Source organism: Aythya fuligula, chromosome 2 (assembly GCF_009819795.1).
Source record: "Aythya fuligula isolate bAytFul2 chromosome 2, bAytFul2.pri, whole genome shotgun sequence".
Taxonomy (NCBI): domain Eukaryota; kingdom Metazoa; phylum Chordata; class Aves; order Anseriformes; family Anatidae; genus Aythya; species Aythya fuligula.
Window position 1 is genome coordinate 155,900,949 of NC_045560.1, and position 18,839 is coordinate 155,919,787.

Consider the following 18,839-nt stretch of genomic DNA (forward strand, 5'->3'; position numbering starts at 1 on the left):
CAAATTGGCAATTTTAACTCTCTGGCACAGCCTGATGGAAGGTCTGGGGCAGAAGATTATGTTTTTACACTTGGAAGGCTGACATTTATTTTTCAAAATGCTATTTTTAAAGTGTCTCTTGACGCACTGCTAGCACTGGAGATTATTTTGCATTCTTCGTGTATTTTCCTCCAAATGCTGAAGGCTGCTCTTATAAAAGAGACAGCCACGGTGAGAGAGGAGAGCATCCAAAAGCAGAATGACAAACCTCATCTATTGCCAGGGAATTTTTCATAAAACTAATCATTGACAAAGGCGTGAATTACTTGAATCAGAGAGATTTAGTTGTTAGACATGCAAGAATGATAAAAATATTAGTGTAACTGATGATGATGACTGATTAAGAGATGAGCTGGCTACAGAAGAGGTCTGGAGAGGACCTTGGGATGTGGCTCACTTCTGCTGAGTTTGCTCCAGGCTCCTTCGGGAGAGGCACAGCAGTGTTCCCAGTGCTTTTCAGAAGGGGTTATTCTTTCAAAACCTACCACAACAGCATCCCAGGAAGGGATGCCTAATGAACACGGATCACTTTTGCAATGCTCTGCGACAACCTCTGTGTTTAAAGAAGTTTCATGGAGCAAAAGCAGCTCTGGATATCTGAAACACGTGGGGTTTCTAGAGAGCTATGCCATAAACTGCACTGCTGTGTAAGGAAGAAGAGGAGAAAAATCGATTGTGCTGATTTCTTAGAAGGTGAGATACTTCAAAATGAACCTGTAAAAGCTATGCTTGCCAGTATCAATGGCTTCTGCCCTAAGCCAAGGTGAGGAAATAAGAGCTCCTTGTCAATTAAAATCTTGCAGTAGGGCTGCAGTCCAGTATTTTGCCTACACCTGGAGCTGGAGGAGTAAGTCTTGGTGACACAACAACGAAGCACAAGTGGTACCATACGAGAGCAATTCCAATAATTGATATTTCTCGGGTAAATTCAAAAAAAACATAAGCTAGACCTTGTTCACCTGCACTTTGCAGAGAAACGAAAAGCTTCCTATGGCAATCCAACCTGGCTTTGAAAAGCAAATGTGCTGAGCCAAGGCAGTGTTCCGCTCACTTCCCTCAATTAATACAACTTTTTCACAATAGAGCTGTACCTAACCCCCCAAAAAGAGAGCCAAGAGGATATTATTAGGTGTTAAGTTCCTTTCATTTGCATCACAACGTAAACATTTCCCAAATGTACTCGTGTCACCTCTCTTACACTAAATTTACAAAAGAGCCTTAGATTGGAGATTAAGTTCTGTAGTAAACTATGTTCAAGGAGAACTATTTTTACCAGCTTTGATGGGGGCTCAGGAAAAATTGTTTTCCCACATCGTTTTTGATAAACAAATATTAACTGTGCTCTGGCCTTTTTCAATACCGGCTCTAAGAAAAGCACAAGAAAAAGTGAAAAGATAATTTCTGAAATAATGCTGGAAACAGGATGTGTTGCCAGATATGCATTAAAGGGAAAACGGATCACAACAGGAAACATTTCCCTGTGAACAGGTTGCTACAGTTTTCCCATGTCAAGGATCGCCGAAATTCACCTCGGCGACGGCAAACATTCTGCTGGCAGCCGCGGCGTGAGTAACTCTGCAGCGACCCTGACAGCTCCCGTTGCAAAACACTCAGCACAGCGCTCGGATTTTGGGGTAGGAGTGAAAACATTTAGGGTGGACAGCTCAAGTGTGGTGTTGCAGAGGTTTCTGACGACTTTACCACCGAATTATTCGACTGCTTGTTGTTATGGTTAACTTCTTACATAAAAATCTGAAGGTAGGGATGTGTGCAGGTGGTTTCCCCGTTATTTACCTATAACGGAGCCGTTGAGGAAAAGTGCAACTCCAAAGAGGACACCAATGGAGAGAGCGAGGATAAAAGGCCGCCGGCGGCCCCAGCTCAGCGTGCAGCGGTCACTGGCTGAGCCTATAAGCGGAGTGAAGATCAAGCCCAGGATGGGGCTCAGGAACCAAGTGAGGCTGTAGTATTGCTCAGGAAGACCTGGAACAAAGACAAAAAAGGATGGCAAGGTTACGTGGGACGCAGCAGACAGTTGACCTCGTGCAGGGCATTTCATTCAGCTTTGGAAAATCGTAAATTGATCTTTGGTTTACTTTACGTTTGCTCCTAGATGCACGACTCCGGCCAGATTTCTTAACAATGGTTAAAAAACACAACATGAAGTATATTTAAGCAATTGAAATAAAAGTTTAAAATAAAAAGGGTGGGGGGACTAATCAGGCTCGATTACACCCGGTTTGAACCCCTGCCCCCAAATCCCAGTTTCACTGAATTTTGCTGAACCTGCTGATTGTTTTGTCAGGGATTTTAGCAGGGAGTGCCTCTGTAAAGGAGCAGCAGCCAAGATTTGCCGTGTAGAAGCCCGATCACTTTGCTCCGTCCTCGGTCCATCCACGGATGATAAAAGCAAAGAGTTTTGGGATGCTTGGAAGCGAGCTGCTGGTCGTACATCTCGTACACATCTCCATCTCACCAATGCCCAGCAGCAGCCAAACATCACAGCAGCACTGCACATCTAAGACCACTGCCTTAAAGGGTTATTAAAGACTGAATGGGCTGAGGATGATGGGCAGAATTTGGCTGTCATGAGAAATTTCCCATTTTTAAGGAAATTTTTAAATGTTTGTTTATGATGGGATTGATCAATGGACAATGGAAGGAAAAATAATTATTCCTTAAAATGCAAGGAGCAGCTGAAGAAGCTTGGTTGTCTCCAATATCCTTGCTTTTTATTTTGTTTTCCAGAACTGAGGGGATTACTCAGAGCATCAGATGGAAACAGACTGGACTTACCATGTAATATTTACCTAGGGAAAAAAAAATAACATTATAAATAAGTTTTGGAGAGGGAGAGGTGTGTGGGAGGAGAAGGAAACCCAAAAGTTCTGCTTTACACCTCTCCAATGGCCTGCAGATGGCAGACTGGCCCAGGAGAGCTGTGCTTGGTTTTTTTTTTGCCATCTGTCCCCCGTTTGAGCTTCTCAGCACGGGTCAGGTAACCCCTCCGACATGCACTGCAAGCAAAACAATCAATCGCTGGCAGCCCAAGACCAACAAGCTCGGTGTCTCGATCCTCCGAAGGAAAATCATTCATAATCGAGAGGCAGACGCTGTGTGAGCGGTGTCTGACCTTCGCTGGAGGCTTCGACCTGCCCCTCGTGCTCTGTTCTGCATCCTCACGCACCTGCTGCCAGCGGGATTACACCAATCCCCCTCCGGAATAGCCCAGGCTGCGAGGTTGGAAGTCTAATCTCCTGTTATTTAAAGTGCCATCAAATCCCGACTAACGATGCTGGTGACTTCCCCCGCTAGGTACAGCAGGTTTTACAACCATTCTGGTGATACGGTACTTATATTACAGGGAAAAAGCCATTTTTTTTTGCCCACAAGGTACCATAAAAACACGATTTCGCCATCAGGATCCAGAACTGAGGTCTGAAAGCAGGGGCTGTGTGTTTAACCAGCACCTCGCCTGCTCCAGGATGCTCAGGGCACGCAAAGCTAAATGCTGAGCGGGCTGTGATTTTTTTAGGGTGAAAAAAAAAAAAAAAAAGCAACACACAACTCACCAGCTGGCATAAGAATGGCCCAAGATTATCAAAACCCAGGGATTTTTACTGCTAGCGTTACCCTGACTTCAGTACTTCTGAGGTCAACTTTACATGTAATAACTCCAAAGCAGCTTAAAGCCTGCATTCTGATTTTACAGAGCAGTAAATAAAAGGAAAAAAGGGCTTTTACCCAACCTCTGCTCTGTGCCGAAATGTGGAGACTCATCATAGCCTCGGTGAGTCAGGGGAGAGAGACTCGAGTGCTTTCTTGAGAAGGTTTCATCTTCGCTGGTGGAAAAGGGTGATCTTCCTAGCATCTGTTATAAATACGAGCCTAAATCCAAATATTTGCACTGAAAATGGCTCGCAGAAGATGCAGATCTCAAGGATTTCAAAATGAGTGAGGGATGTATGGTAGTTTTTATGGAAGGGGAAAAAAAAAGGACGCTTATCCGAGCACGTAATGTTTGGAGATCCTGCTTTAGACAAACCGCTTTGGGTTTGTTTATTGAACTACTCTTTAGCAGCCAAGACGTCTATTTTTGGAAGAAGAGGCCGTGATAAAAATCTCTACAAGAACCATTAGCCCCGAAGCAAGCAGAATTCCGAAAATTCTGTCTTGCAGGAGCTTTCCCCGCTCCTCCAAATAAACAGGAAAGGGCTAACTTGCACGGAGAACAGTTCCCACTGGTTGTGCATGGATTTCTCAGGACCATTTTTCCCTTTTCTCTTGCCTGATTTCCTCAAGACTCTTCTCTCCATATAGATTTAGGTGTTGCCTCTGATGTCTGCACTCTGGTGATGGGAAATCATCCTTTGTAGAGCTCACAGAGTTCTTCCCACTATGGGTCCTCCAGGAAAGAGCTTCCTGAAGCAGTCTCACCATGACGTGAGACTTCAAAACATACCTTAGAGATCAAATCCTACTGGCGGCGTCTCCAGCACCGTCACCGTTTCAGCAGTAGGGTTACGTTGGTGCTAGAAGTTTTGGTATAAATGACAAATTTCCAGACAGACAAGGAGAAATCCAAAGCCAAAACACTTCCCTTAAAAGAGGTTTTAGTATCTTCAATGCCTACGTGCATCGCTAGGATATTTAGGTTGGTGTCTGTGATTTGGCAGCAGAAAGGAAATAAATATGGGGACTGGACGTGGAGATATTTAAATATAAATATATATACGAATGTTTTCTGAAAGTTTGCAGCCTCACAAGAAGGAGCTCTACCAAACTTCAGAGAAATTGTGTCCGTGAAGGGCGCTGGGCAGCTGAGGAAGGGAATTACACATCCTAATGGTTCCTTTCTCCGTGTATGTATGTGCGATACCTTCCTACACAATTTGACCATTTCATAAGATATTTTTAAGTTTGAAACCAGTTAAGGAGGCACCCAAGACGACGAGCTGAAATGAAGACATAAAGGGAACATTTTAACACCAAGAAGTTCCTCCTGATGCCCCACCTAGCGGCAGGGATTCCAACGCAGCACGGATTTAAATAACCCTTGGCCGCGGTGCCGTGCCAGGAGGCAGCATCCAGCCTCTGATGCTCACCACAGCTGTGCAGACTCCGGTTTGGATGAGATTTCAAGGCCCAGCAGGCTTGACATCGACATCACGGCCTCGCCACAGCCAAATGTAAAACGTCCCAGCTGCTGGCAGCTGCTGTACCCACCTGGAACAGGCTCTCACCGGGCTGGGGCCGATTTCAGATGGCTGAGGGAAGAATCCCGCAGCCAACGCTTTTAGCAGAGGCTTGCAGGAGGACTCCAAGTCCAAAGCAGCTGCATCCCATTCCCAGTGCCATGCTGTTCCTGTATTTTGCCTGGAATTTTCCACCGATGCGTTCTCCCTGCCAGGTAGCAGCTCGCCCATGCGCCAGCTTGGAAAAGGAGCGACACGGGGAGGTGGTGTGGGGGAAAGGGGGGAGGAATAATAACCTCAGGATTATTATTTAGCTTTTTACTGACAGCTATAATCTGAGGAAACACCGAGGAGGGAAAAAGCAGATTGGATAAACAAGGGTAGCGTTTGTGCCGTGAACTGGATCCGGAGCAGGTCACAAGTCGGCCTCCGAAGTCTGAGAGAAATCAGTGAGAAAAAGGGCAAACCACAACAACAGCTTCTGTGAGCAGCGCCGGCAGCCACTGAGACCCTCGTAACGTGGCATTTCCCAGCCAGCTACAAACAAACAGGACACTGGCTTCTAGTAAATAAGGGTTTGTTTTTTCCCAGACACAAAAAAAAGTGCCCAACAATAGTGGGACCAGCACCGCTCGCGGTTCACAGGAAATGCTCACTGTGTCACCAGCGGGCTGAGGGCTGCGTGAGGTCACGGGCTCCGTGGAAGAAAGATTAAGTCCCATGCAGCGCCTTCTATTCAAAACCTCGTTTTGATAAGGTCTATTGGGGGAAAAATAGGTCTTTATAAGCTTAACAATACGATCTGATATGGGAATCGGATGCGGAGCGCCTGGTTTCGTTCCTCAGAAATCATCACCTAGAGACTTGTTTACGCGCCGAAGGCGAACGCCGTCCAAGTTTCTGGGCTACCACGAGAAGCTGTCGGGCCCCGCACGTAAATACTTTGTGTGCTGCAGCTTCATCCCCCCGGAAAACACGGCGTGCTGCTAAAAATACCGTGCATCGATCTGTTTGAAATGCATTCCCTCCGCAAGCCGCTCTGTTTCGGCTGCGTTTTTAAAGCGCGCAGCCAGCCAGGATCAATGCTTGTCAAAAAAGCTGTGAAAGAGTCGGAGCCTCGGTATCTGCTCTTCGTCTTGTCGCGGCAGATTTGGAGAAAACAGAGCAAACTCAGGCATTTTGGAGAATCTAGATGAGGGGTTTCGGAATAGGGCTGCGAGCATTTCAGAAAGGCAAGCTGACGTCTGCTCCCCAGCCTCTAAAATACAAACACTGAGCTTGGATCCCCCTGAGAAACTGAAACAAGCTGTTAAGAAGGAATTGCTTTGAAAAGCTCCTTGCGATCACAGCCTGATGTTGTATGAGATAGGAAAGCCCCCGGTTTGCACCCCTGATGTCTCGGTGTCTTGTGCCCTCAGCGAGCTGCCAGCAGAGCAAAATTACAGTGGGCAGCGTGTGTGGCCACAGGGCTCGCTTCAACTTCCACGTGCAGGTGGAAGAGCTCAGAAAAAAGCTGCCACCATGAGCTTTTTAATTGCTGTTTGCTTTCTCCACCAAGATCCCAGCCTATATCGAGCAGTCAGGCAGCTTGTGTTTGCTCAGGGTCTCTGAAATGACCCGCGGCGATAAGCGGAATGTAAAACAGGAAGGGTATCGAAACCGTGGTGTAGATCTTCCCCCTGGTAAAGTTTCCCTCCCGAAATTCTTCTTGGGGCTGCCCAACGCGAGCCTTTCTGCCTAGTCTGCAGCTTTCTTGAGCTGTCAGCACGTTACGTGCATCTTATGGGCAGTGGGACGTGTGCTCTGCGTTCTGAACATACTTTTCCGGAGCACGAAGCATCGCCCAGCTGCAAGAAGTCCGCCCTCTCCTTGGCTCCGAAGGGTTTGGGGTTGCTCCTGGGGACACGAAGCGAGGCCAGGTGAGAAGGGAGAATCAGCTGTGGGCTGTGAGAGCGATGGTTAAAGCACGATGCTGCTGTTTGGGTGGGTTATTAACAGTCAGGGAGTGATAACCGAGAGAAAAAATCATTAGAAGGGATATTACGAGGATATAAAAGGCACAGTATTTTGAGGAAGTGCTACGCTAGGGTAAAATATAGAGAACGATCTCCAAAGCCACCAGAAAATGTGGCTGGGGCCTGAACGCAGGGCAGGGACCCCCCATGCTCCTCACCACGAGGTCCAAACACTTTTACAGCAGATTCCTGCCCCTGAAATGCACTCACATTCCTGCTTTAGTTGCTCTGTGCCGTAAGGACAAGGCTACAGAGAAAAGCTGGGTCTAGCCCGAGATAAACGAGCAAAGAATTAGCAGGGATGTTAAAAGGATCACGCCAGCAGCAGCCCCGTTGGGTTAAATGACACTTCTGAAGAATAGGATTAAGGGAATAAGTGCCAGGCCCCTTCAAGGATTTCAGCATCCCGTTTTCCCAGTTTCTGTCTCGGTTTTCCCATTTTCTGTCTTCTCAGCCTCCTGCTGCTGCCCTCCCCATCTCTTCTTTGGCAGCTGGGGGAGTCCAACAGACCCAGGTGCCAACACAAGCCACCCCTACTGCTGCTGAAGAGGAGAAACGAGAGGCAAAACACGTGAGATGCTCAAATTCTTCGGTCAAAAGACCCAAGAATCAATTGCTGTTGTCAATTTTCTTATTACAGCAAAAATCCACTGCTGGAACTGATTCACTGCAGTTTCCTAGATTACCCGTGCCATCTTTTTTGGGCTCTTGGGCAACTTGTTGTCAACTCATCGTCCTCTGTCACTCATTAACCAGTATTTAGGACTCAACCAGCAGCAATAAAAACGCCGCCTTCCAGCTTCCAGCCAAGGGGAGGTCTGGGGATGGAACCGAGAGGTTTAAATCGAGGGGAAAAGAGCTGAGGATTTCCTCCGGAGTGCCTGCGAGATGCAGGTTGCACCCAATTATCCCTTACGTACCCGTGGGAGCACCCAAGGCCAGCTCCACAACGTCACCGTGTTCATTCTGCCTGCAGGCACGCAGCAGCCCAGTTTGTCCCGGGCTCGATAATTTCCCGTCACTGCCTCGGAAATAATCGGCAAGTTTATAAACGAGGGCGCTCACTTCAGCTCCAACGCACTGCACAATCCCCCAAACCCAACAGATTTACGTGCACGACATAAAATCCTTCATTACGTGCTCTGCTACCCACAGTGGAGCTTTTGTTGCCGTGATTAAGGCATTAATACCCTGGGATGTGACCATCTACGCAGCCTCTGTACCAAATCTAACCCCAAAGCAGTGTTCAAAACCCCTGTTTTTTCCCCTCCACGCAGCGCCAAACCTCAAGTGTTAACTCTGAAAGCTCTGTGCCACCCGGGGACGGCCCCCTAAAAATCTGGTTGATGATTAAGGGCAATTTTCCAACCTGATTTGGACTGCTTAATGGGGAGCTGCCGGCCACGGGGCTGCTGGTAGCGGGGTGGAGGCAGCCCAGCAGCTGCCCCATGGGGTTTTTGTCTAGGGGAAACCTTGGCTGCCCTTCTGCTCTGCCCTTACCCAACCTGATGGGAGGCAGAAGCACGATTAAGAAAAAAAATCGAGCCATGGTGAGGTGAAGAGCGTGGCCAGGACATCCCAAATACTGTAGGGTAAGGGAGCAGAAACCAGCTTGCCTTTGCACGTGGAGGAAAACCAGCCTGCTTTTTAGGCTACACGCTTGGAAAAGTGACTCAGGAAGGTGGCTTTTGGCCTGACACCCCCCCGAGCACCTGGCCAGGCGGTTCTCTCCGCATTTCAGCTGGGATCACGTCCGTGTGGTCCTCGTAAGGGCCTCAAGCAATGTGGGCAGCTCCTTCAGTCACTGCCCTAGAGCCAAGGAAACACGAGAGGTACCAAACACTGCAGGTATCTGGTGTAACCTTTGTGTTCTGGCCACTGTTCTTCCAGCCTCCTGCCCCTTCTGAAGTCCTCGGGACTCCCCTGAGGTTATTTCATGTTTTCAAAAGTGAAGCAGGGATCAATTATTAAAATGCTCTTAATTCAATTACAGAGGAAGAGCCACCCTCAGCTTTTTTAACCGATTACATCTTGTTTTCTTCTGCCCCGAGTATCTTTAAAGCCCCCCCATGCACTTCTTCAGCAGCGATAATATGAGGAATATATCCCCTAAGTGATCCCCTAAACCCTTTAAATAAATGTTTGTTTTTTTTTCTAAAAAGGCAGATATAGTACAGAACAACTACAGAGGTGATAAACTGATCCCAAAAGCCTGTTTTTGTCAGGTTTCACGGAAAAATAACTCAAGGGGGGAAAAGCAGGAGCAGAGCCCAGTGCTTCTGCTCTTCATTTGTGTGCCTACCTTGGAATAAAACACAAGATGAGATGTTTTTGAGGCTGCAGGGGCAGCCCATCGTTATGGGGTTTGTCTGATCTGTAGCGGAGCAGGATAAACAACCACTTTGCAGTCACCTGATGCAGCCCATGTCAGGCAGCAGGTATGCCTGTAATGACTCTTCCCTGCCAGAAAATGCCTGGCTGGGCGAGCTGCGCCGCCTGGCTTCCCAAATCAGGCAAGGAAAACACAGCAGATCAAGCAACGACCCGTCCCTGCCCATAAAAAATCATCTGTCTGAGTACCGGGGGAGTTTTGTTGCCTTTAGGTTCCTCCTGGAGCATCCCCATTTAACGCTGATTTTAAAATATTTAATTTCACACCAGTTTTCTGGCCAGCTATGTAAGCTCTGAAGCGTGTGGACTTGATCTCCACTCTGCAAAGACATAAAAAAAAAAATGCTGGAAGTGGCCAGATACAACATTTATAGGAGGTGCTGAACACCTCGTATAACATTTACACCTCCAGACCCAGAGCTCAGTTAGAGCCAGCAGGATATTTTTGGAATTTGCCGATTATCCTGGCTGGGGGGGTGCTGGGCTCCATTCTGATAGAGTGAATTTTTGAAAGCCCATTGTTTACGGGGCAGGACAAGTGATAAAAGGAGGAAATTCACGTTTCCAAACAAGCCCATACACAAGAACACGCAGAAAAGGGTCCAGCTCGGTTTGTCACTCGAGCCAGAGAGGCCAGAAATCAGGATCCAGAGCAGGATCTCTGCCAGAAAGCAGGATCCACAGCCAGGACAGGTGAGACAGATGCTACAGTGACAGCACAGCCAGTTACAACACCTCACCTTCAGACTTCAGAAGGGAATATGATTATGGAGGGACAGGAGCTATCGGGGGGTTCTCCAAGCCCACGGAAACAAAAGCTGTGATTTGCTTTTTCCGCGTTGAATTAAACGGACTCTTTTCCAGTTTCATCACCGAACAATCAGCAGCTCCGAATTCCCCAACAATTTCTTGCAGAACGGCCTGCAGGAAGCGTATCTGAACCCTTCTCCACTCTTGTTTGGTTAAAAAAGGCCGATTTAAAGGCAGTCCCAGAGGGCGCATGGCAGCAGAAATGCTGTTGCAACAAGCACACAGGAGACCCGGCGCAGAATAGAGGCTTAAGGGGCTGCAGCTCTGACAATCCCCTTGCAGCGAGCTTTATGAAAGCGTTCCGTGATTTGGCAGCGGCCCGCTGACATTCTTTTCATTTCAAAAGTGGCCTTCGTTTTCTTTCCTTGAAAATTAAGCCTCCTGTTCGTTAAGGAGCACGCAGCCTTTCCCCTTTCCACGCCCTGTTTCACAACCCACGTTGAACGGGAGCCCCTCGATTTGAGATTTAAGTGAGGCTTCCCCTCACCTCCTGGAGCGTGTTTGGACAGAAGTACAAAAAGCTGAGGGTTTTGGCAAGTTTGGCTGACAGCAAACGTGGGCAGAAGGCAGGCTAAGAGGAAAGGCTGAGGCAGCGAGGGTAAAACCACTTGATTTCAGCGCACATCTCACCTGCACCAACACGATGGGTGGCAGGGAAGAACTCCAAAACAACCCAACATAAGATGCACAGTGACAAAAGACTGAAAGAAAACTGAATTTCACCCAATATTTTCTGATTAAACCCCCAAAAATCTGCTTACACTTCAGTGTAGTCCCATAACCTGCTGGGTTTTCGTGGTGGCGTTAGCTGGTCCTTATCTCTGCTGCTTTGCTGCACCTGCTGGGAGCTGGAGAGGTTTAGGAAAGGAAATATCCATTCCCTTTGTCAGGGGTGATCGTTTTTGGAGGCCTTGAGCCCTTCCCACAACACACAGCCTGAAGTGTCAGGATAAATTGGGTTTGAAGAACAGAAATGGCAACAAAATTGAGAACTGCTTTTAAATCTCCATCCTCTCAGGAGAGCTGACAGCGTGCGTTGTCCTGCAATTTGCTTCGTCTTGCACGTTGTGATTTCTCTACCTGCCCACAGTTCTCAGATCTGCTTCTTGCATGTGCTGTATGGCTCCTCACACACTAAATGAATCCCTAACCAAACCTTCTCCTGAAGACAACGTGTTCAAAAACTGTGCTGCTGCTGACTCCAAGCCAAGACGTGTTTTATGTAAGAGAAAAATGATACGAAAGCCTCATTGACTTGATTTTTGGTTTAAAGTACAGTAAAATTAGAATTACACAACCCCTTAGCGGGCATAAAATTAGTCAATAACCAACAAATGATGGGTGGGAGGTTTTATAGGGCAGTCAGCCTCAAAGGCACAGCATTTGCTGTTTTATCCTTTCCACTGTTTGAGATCTGAATTCAAGCTTTACGTGATCTTTAAGACACTATCCTCAAAGCTACCACGGCTGGGAAGTGTATTCAATTAAGCCTTTACTGGTCTGAGTTTTCTGGAGCCACTGTAAATTCAATTCTTGCCCTGAGGTCAGCTGTGGTACAGTCCCCCAGGTCAGCTCTCAAGCCATTAACTCTTCCAAGGCGGAATTCAGATCCTCAGCATCACACGCAGCTACGCCCAGGAGCTCAGATGCAGCTGGGATTTAGAAAAAAATTCACCTGGGGGGTCAAAGGGCAACTCGGACAGTTTCTTCCTGGTAAGGGAAATGGGAAGACACAGATTTGTATGAATGTATATCCTTTATGTCCTTAAAATAATTCTCCGCCAGAGGAGAGCTGAGCTGAAATAAACAGCCAGCGCTGCTTTTATGTTGAAGAGGCTCCTCCAGCTGAGTTTTTCCAGCCAGTCAGCCCTTTTTCCCTTGAATTATAGGCAGCCTCTAAAAGCTCATCCAATCCCTTTGTTTCCCTCTCCCCCCCCCCCAGGTCTTTAAGGTTTTTAGCTTGCCTTTGATCTCAGGCTGAGCCGTGGAAGACTATCCCCTTCCACACTGAATTGAGTCAGCAACTGATACTTTAATTCCTTTGAAGAGCCATACCTACGGGCTGACTTATCTTTAACACTTCATGCTTGGTTTCTAAATACGTCCCCATAATCTCCTCTTTACCTACCCGCATTCTTCTCAGGCAGGTATCAACGCTGAATTTCAAGGCGGAGACCAGCTACTTCATGCTAAAAGTTCACCCCGGAGTATTAAATCTGCTTAGGCCAGCCACTTCTCGGCCACCACGTTGAGATTTCTCAGGATCAGCAATTTCTATTCTTGCTTAACGCACTTTTCCCGTCCTGGCAAGCCCACGTGAGCTCCGTTTCAAGACCCTCTGAGCACGCTCTGCTGAGCTTCGGGCTGATAAAGCACTTAGTCATAAGAGCTGAGGAGGAAATTTCGCTGCGAACCCACAGCCCAAAGCCCCAGACAGCTATCCCACAGGTGTGAGACAGCAGCAAGGACAGTCTTCTGCTGGTGTGAGAGCACAGAATGGGAGAAATTATTGAAATTATAAAGCAAACCAAACCTAATTTGCAGAGAAACACCCCTAGATTTAAGTGGTGCTGTAAAGGTAAGCGAGGCGTGTTTGTGTTTTTCTGGATGTAAATGCACATTGTTTCTTCCTCAAGCACTGGTGTAATCCCCTTAATAATTCACGCAGGGGAATGAGGAACAGCTCTGGTGCTGACAGTCACTTCTCTGCCTATTAACTATTCATAAAACACTCAACAGCACGGGAAAGAGCCTTTGAAGCAACAGGAAAGGGTTGGCGAAGCTTTCAGCGTATTAAATATGAAATTTACACTCTGTGTTTGCATCACCTCTATTCACTTGTCGCAAGGCAAATCCTTACGAAAGTAGGAGCCACCCCAAGCCCCCAAATACAGATTTCTCCAAGTTTTTATGCCAGACCCATCCTTACCTTCTCCTCACCTTGATTCACATCAAATCCCTTGCAAAACCCTTTCCCAATCCCATCCAAATTTTCCCCGAACCATTATGAATTTGGAGATGTAATGCTTAGAAGCCAGGTTTCCAAGTGACATTGTATTTTCTTCCCTCGTTAACAGCAGGGATTTTAATTCCCTCTCACAGATAACAGCATTGCAGAACAGATGTTTCAGAAGACAAAGCCTTCTCGTGCTCTTATGGAATTTATAATATGGTAACGTGGCAGAGGAAGCCGACAGTAGCTGGTGTCAGTCAGGGTTAATGCAGAGAACATCCTAAATTGTAACACAAAATCCTCCAGCTCCTCCAAAACCACCTTGGACTGACCTGCATGACCAAACCCAGCGTGCTGAAGGAGCCGCCACTTGCTTTTTTGTGATGTTTTAACACTTGTCGGGAGAACTGCTGCCTCAGTGGGCCTCCAAAAAAAGGTTAACGAAGGTTTTTAGAGGTTAAAACTTACAGAAGTGCCACCTAGTATCATTTCATCTGGAGTCAGCCTGCCAATTCTCCTACCAGGCGTAGCTCTGTGTCCTCCAAATTATCCTCAACAAGTTATCTGCTTAATTTTGAACTCCTGAGCTGCAGATAGCTGGGAATCAAAGAACACGTTAGAATAAAAACACCCAAGGAGATGCATTTGTCTTGTTCCTGTTGCTAAGCTACTAAAACCCGTTTATGACAAGACTGCCACCAATTTGTAGCTGCGTTGCTGAAGAGGCAACGTAACATCCATCTATCTAAGCACGGCAATAAAGGCAAAGATTAAAGTCACAAATCTGCACGTATTTTGGCAGGCGTACAGCACTCAGAGACTTCCAGAGCTTTCGAATTCGCTCCTTCGAGTCGAGCAGCTCCCACCTCTGGTTCTTTTGTAAGCGATTGAGGACTTGTTGGAATTTAAACGTGCTGATAACCCAAGCAGGGCTGAACTGGAAAGGGACTGCACCAAGGGAGTACCTGAAGTCTCCGGGTGGTTAGGATCAGCCAGGTGGTAGCTACACCTCTGATTTAGGGTACACAAACAGCTCGGGAAGTCAAATATCTGCAAGCACAAAGCGTCTAGCACTGTGCTAACACATCTAAGGTTTTAACCGAGGCATCAGATAAGAATCTCAGAGCGTTTCGGGGAGCAAAGATTTTCTTTGAGATGAGGAACGTGAGTACAAACCAGAAAGCTTCAGATTTAACGTACGGCTGTGAGGAGGAGTCTGCCCTGCACATCCAAAAGGCTTCTGTTTTTTCGGTTTATTTGGAGCGATTTTGTTTTCTTTTTGTTGCTTGCATCGCCACGCTTCTCCAGCTGACCCCTCTTGGAAAGTTTCTGAAGCCAGAGGGATCTCAGGGAGCAAAGAACCGAACGCTGCTTTCGCCAGAACAAGAAGCAGAGGGAATATTACGGCACTAAAACAGCTCCGTGCAGTCCCCTTCACCGAGGCAGAAATATTGAGGCAGACAGATGTTGAGGTTGATAAAGGTAAACAGAAGCATGTAAGAGGTAATTACAAACCAGGAGAGAAGTCACCTGTGAATAACTTAACCCTTCAGTGCATCCAGCCATGTTTAGTGCTCTGCCAAGAGAACACGAGCAAGAGCACCGAGAATTTCAATTCCCCAAATGCTCTCATATTTAACCAGCTACCTCCACTTCTCATCTATACTACACTCAACATTACCACTGCATCCCCATTTGCCAGCTTTTCTAGAAATCAGAGCTCTTTTCTTCCGTTCCCTTCCCCCAAATCCCAATGTTCTGGTGATCACTGGTGCTAGGGAAGGAAGGGAAGAGAGATTTTTCAATTATCTGGAGGAAACAGATCTGCCAGAAGAGCTCACAAAAGACCTGTAAACCAGGAGAGTGATCAGTAATTAAGAGGATGGTTTGTTTATGCTGTCTGACCTTAATCGTTTGGGAAGGTAAAGGCAGCTCAGCCAGCTATGCATTTAAACACCCAAGGGCCAGCACAAACAACAAAAAAAGAAGTACAGGTCACTTACAAAAGTGGAGGTCTTCTCCATGCAGAGCAGGATGCAAGCATTTTGTAGTCATGGTAGACAGTAACTAAATCTGATCTCCTAATACAATTTAAATATTTTGAATCTCTGAATCTTGACGTTATCCAAAACCCCCTAAATCCTGAAAGAAGTTACAGCCACTGTAAATATTCCTAGATGAACCTTGCGTGTGTTTTATTCAGCCAGTTGGCTTGAGCAGACAGCTCCTATTCAGAGGAGTTGAACATATTTATAGCACGTATAACGTATATCAAAAATACATTATAATTCTTTTATAATCTATTTTAACTACGTCAATAATACATCCAAAGAGGGCACCTGATGAGCTCTGAGAATGAACATTTTCAGGAAAGCTCGGAGGAGGAATGACCCCTCAGGGTCTCTCGTGGCTCTTGTACCTGTTATAGACCCATCTGTTAATATAAAGCAAACCCAGCAGTAATTTCATCTGAAAACACGATTTTATAGCTTCAAGGAGGAAGGAATTTGTCCACCGCACGCTCGCACGTTCAATCTCTGATGCACTTTGGTCATATTAAAGGAAATAGGAATGCTTCATTTCAAAGGTTAGCCTTGAATTTTTTCAGCAGTGTTGTAAAATGTTCATCGCACGGCATTTAGGGACTTGGCTGGGTGCTGCTGTTTGGCCACAAGCGAGCGTGCTGTAAGGCATGACTGCTTGTATAAGCCAAAGCAAACATTAGCAAAGAGGTAACACGCCTGTGTTGCATACACGCTTACACAGTGTACACAAAATATTGATTTATTCACGCGGAGCCATGCTCGCTGCAGCGTCTCCATTCACTTTCATGGAATATTTTCAGGTATCTGATAGAGGAACATGATTTTCTGAATTTGATAAGGTAAAACCAGATATCGTTAATACTGCAAGCAGTTTATTGGAAACCTAATTAGAGCACTCACCACAAAATTTACCATAACCTGCTCCTATTCTAATTCCCCTTTCTCCCTCATTTTTTTCTAGAGCTATTTGTATCAGGGTTTATCGAGAGCATTTGTGTATTTAATCATAAACCAAGCACATTAACCATATAACCATATAACGCAACACTCACTAGTGGTTTGAAATGAATGTCACATTGCATTAAGAGCTGGAAAAGCTAAATTAAACATCTAGTTGTTCTGAAGTACTGTAACCTGAAGCATTTCTTCATAAATGAAAAAGCTTCACTGCAGTCTTTTATAGCCTGAAGTTTCTGGTGTGAAGGATACCTACCTTTTAACAGAATTTTAGAAGCTTTGGAGATTGGTGGTTTTAAATGTGAACTCAAAACTTACACCGGGTTAAATGGAGCAAAGCAATAGTAGACAAGGTGAATGCAGACAGAAATCCTCCCCACTTAAACAGTCACACAATTAAGAATTAAAAAAAACACGTAACCCATTTTTTTTTACCATCTGCATTTTGAAGTTATCGGCTCCCACTCCCCTTTTCCTCTGACTTCAATGAAAATTTAGGCATTAACTTTTGATGAAGAGAAGCGAGACTCACCGATCTGTAACAACACCGGTGTTACCAAAGCCGTCTCCATGGCGTAACAAAATTCCCTGCCAAACATGACTGCGCCGTGCATCACCCACAGGCGGATGGGGATCCGGTCTATGGACCCTTCGCTAATGGTCTCCTCTCTGCTTTCGTTCTCCTTGGTTTCTGCTTTCTGAAGCTGGGCCACAGGTAGGTCTTGAACTTGCATAGATTCCGAGTCAGCATTCTGGGGAGCCATTTTCATTACCATAAAAATATATATATATATATATATATCTTTGTTATATCTATATAAATAATACTACCATAACTCCACAAACAAGTCAGGGTGTCTTCTCGTTCAGCTCCTGTTCCTCAGGCAAGTAAACGCTTATATTCCTCTTGTACAAACAGGAATCTTGCAACTTCTTGTACAGGTACGAGACATCAAGGACGAAAAGCTATTTGGTAGGAATTTCAACATATGGCTTGCTGGTTTACTGAGAGTTAGAGTTAAAAATCCATAATTGCCATTCAGTTAATACCAGTTTCATAATTATTATTGAAGAAGTGCTGAAGTTGTTCTTCTTGCTACAGAGAGGTGGAAAGGCGACACAAAGAGGTGCTCCACTGTTAATCCCCATCGAGCGGCTGATTAATCTGCAACAAGAAGCAGGCATTTAAAAATTTCAATAGCATTTTTTTTTTCAGGATATTGTGTGCCCCCCCCCTTTAACCATATACCCTATTTCCTGCTTAATGCTTTCCATTGTCCCTGCCTCCTGTAGGGTCTTTTATTCCACGATCCCTCCTACCCCTGGACTTGCCAGTGAAAGGCAGCTCCTCCCGTTAACCGATGCTTATCTGAGCTCCTGAATTCATCCTAGACGAAGCCACCGAAGAATACGCAGCAGTGCCTGAGACCCTGAGCACAGCCAGCACCAGGCTAACAGATTCTGGGAAATGTGAGGCAGGTTCCATCCCCAAAACAGCGTGGGATATTCCAGCACTATGCCAGGAAGGTGATTCATCGCCTGCCATTTACTCACCGACAGCCCAGGTCGGACTTTTGGAAGTTGCCAGCTACTTCTGCAGGAACATCTGAGAGCCCACAGCTCCTCTGAGCTTCCCTAGCACTAGCAAATCGAGTGCACAGCTTGGCAGAGTGCAAACACAAGCAGAAAGAAGCTATCAGGCACGTAATTCTGAAGACTGGCATTAAAATATTTGAAGTTTTAACGAGATCTATATGGCATGGGCATCCATCTCCACTTTCTGCACACACCTGAGTGTTTTAGTCTCATATCCTACGAGGCTTGTGAATTTAATAAGAGATAATGGTGCAATATACATTGCTGGTGCACTGTAGATTATTTGTGAAATCTACCCCAGCCAGGTAAGATGGGCTTCTCCCGTCCTTCCCCTTCCTCTGTGCCGCAGACAAAGTCAAAGCAGCCATAAATACAGTCCCATGTCAACCAAATATTCACTTGGGAGGATGAAAAAGCATTTTAGAAAGAGTCTTATCCCAGGACAAACCCTCGAGGGGTATGGTCCCCCGCTGCCAGACCCCAACAAGTCTCCAGCCCTTTCGGCTGCGCCTACAAAACCTCTTTGTGGGCTGTAGGGTAAATCAGACCATTAGGCACCATACCTACAAGTCAGCCCTAAGAAAAAGATGACACGTCTGGGGTTTAAAGCAGCACGTCAGCAACTCTGCTTCCACGTGACCCCAACACCCTGCTCTACGTGTGCAGCAAGGGAACGTCCTGAGTGCTTCTCTTCTTCCAGCCAAAAGCATCCTTTTTTTTTTGGTCTGGGTTTTTTTCTCCTCCCAGACTTCCCCAAATGACTTGAAGTTTCAGTTTCGGCCACCTCGGTAACAACTTACTCCCATCATTTCCTTCTGAGCTAGTCAAATCATGCAAG

At 46.3% G+C, this 18,839-nt stretch overlaps 1 protein-coding gene across 6 annotated transcripts in view; it reads right to left on the minus strand.

Annotated features, from left to right (window-relative positions):
- The window catches only part of SLC45A4 (solute carrier family 45 member 4), a 65,220-nt gene that overhangs the window by 5,145 nt on the left and 41,236 nt on the right, over positions 1–18,839 (minus strand). For all 6 annotated transcript variants that reach the window (XM_032181257.1, XM_032181251.1, XM_032181253.1 and 3 more), the window contains 2 exons: positions 16,938–17,570; positions 1,834–2,022 (listed from right to left, as the gene is read on the minus strand). In XM_032181257.1, coding sequence (XP_032037148.1) covers positions 1,834–2,022; positions 16,938–17,181 — 433 coding nt within the window. In that variant the 5' untranslated portion in view covers positions 17,182–17,570. The remainder of the gene's footprint in view (positions 1–1,833; positions 2,023–16,937; positions 17,571–18,839) is intronic.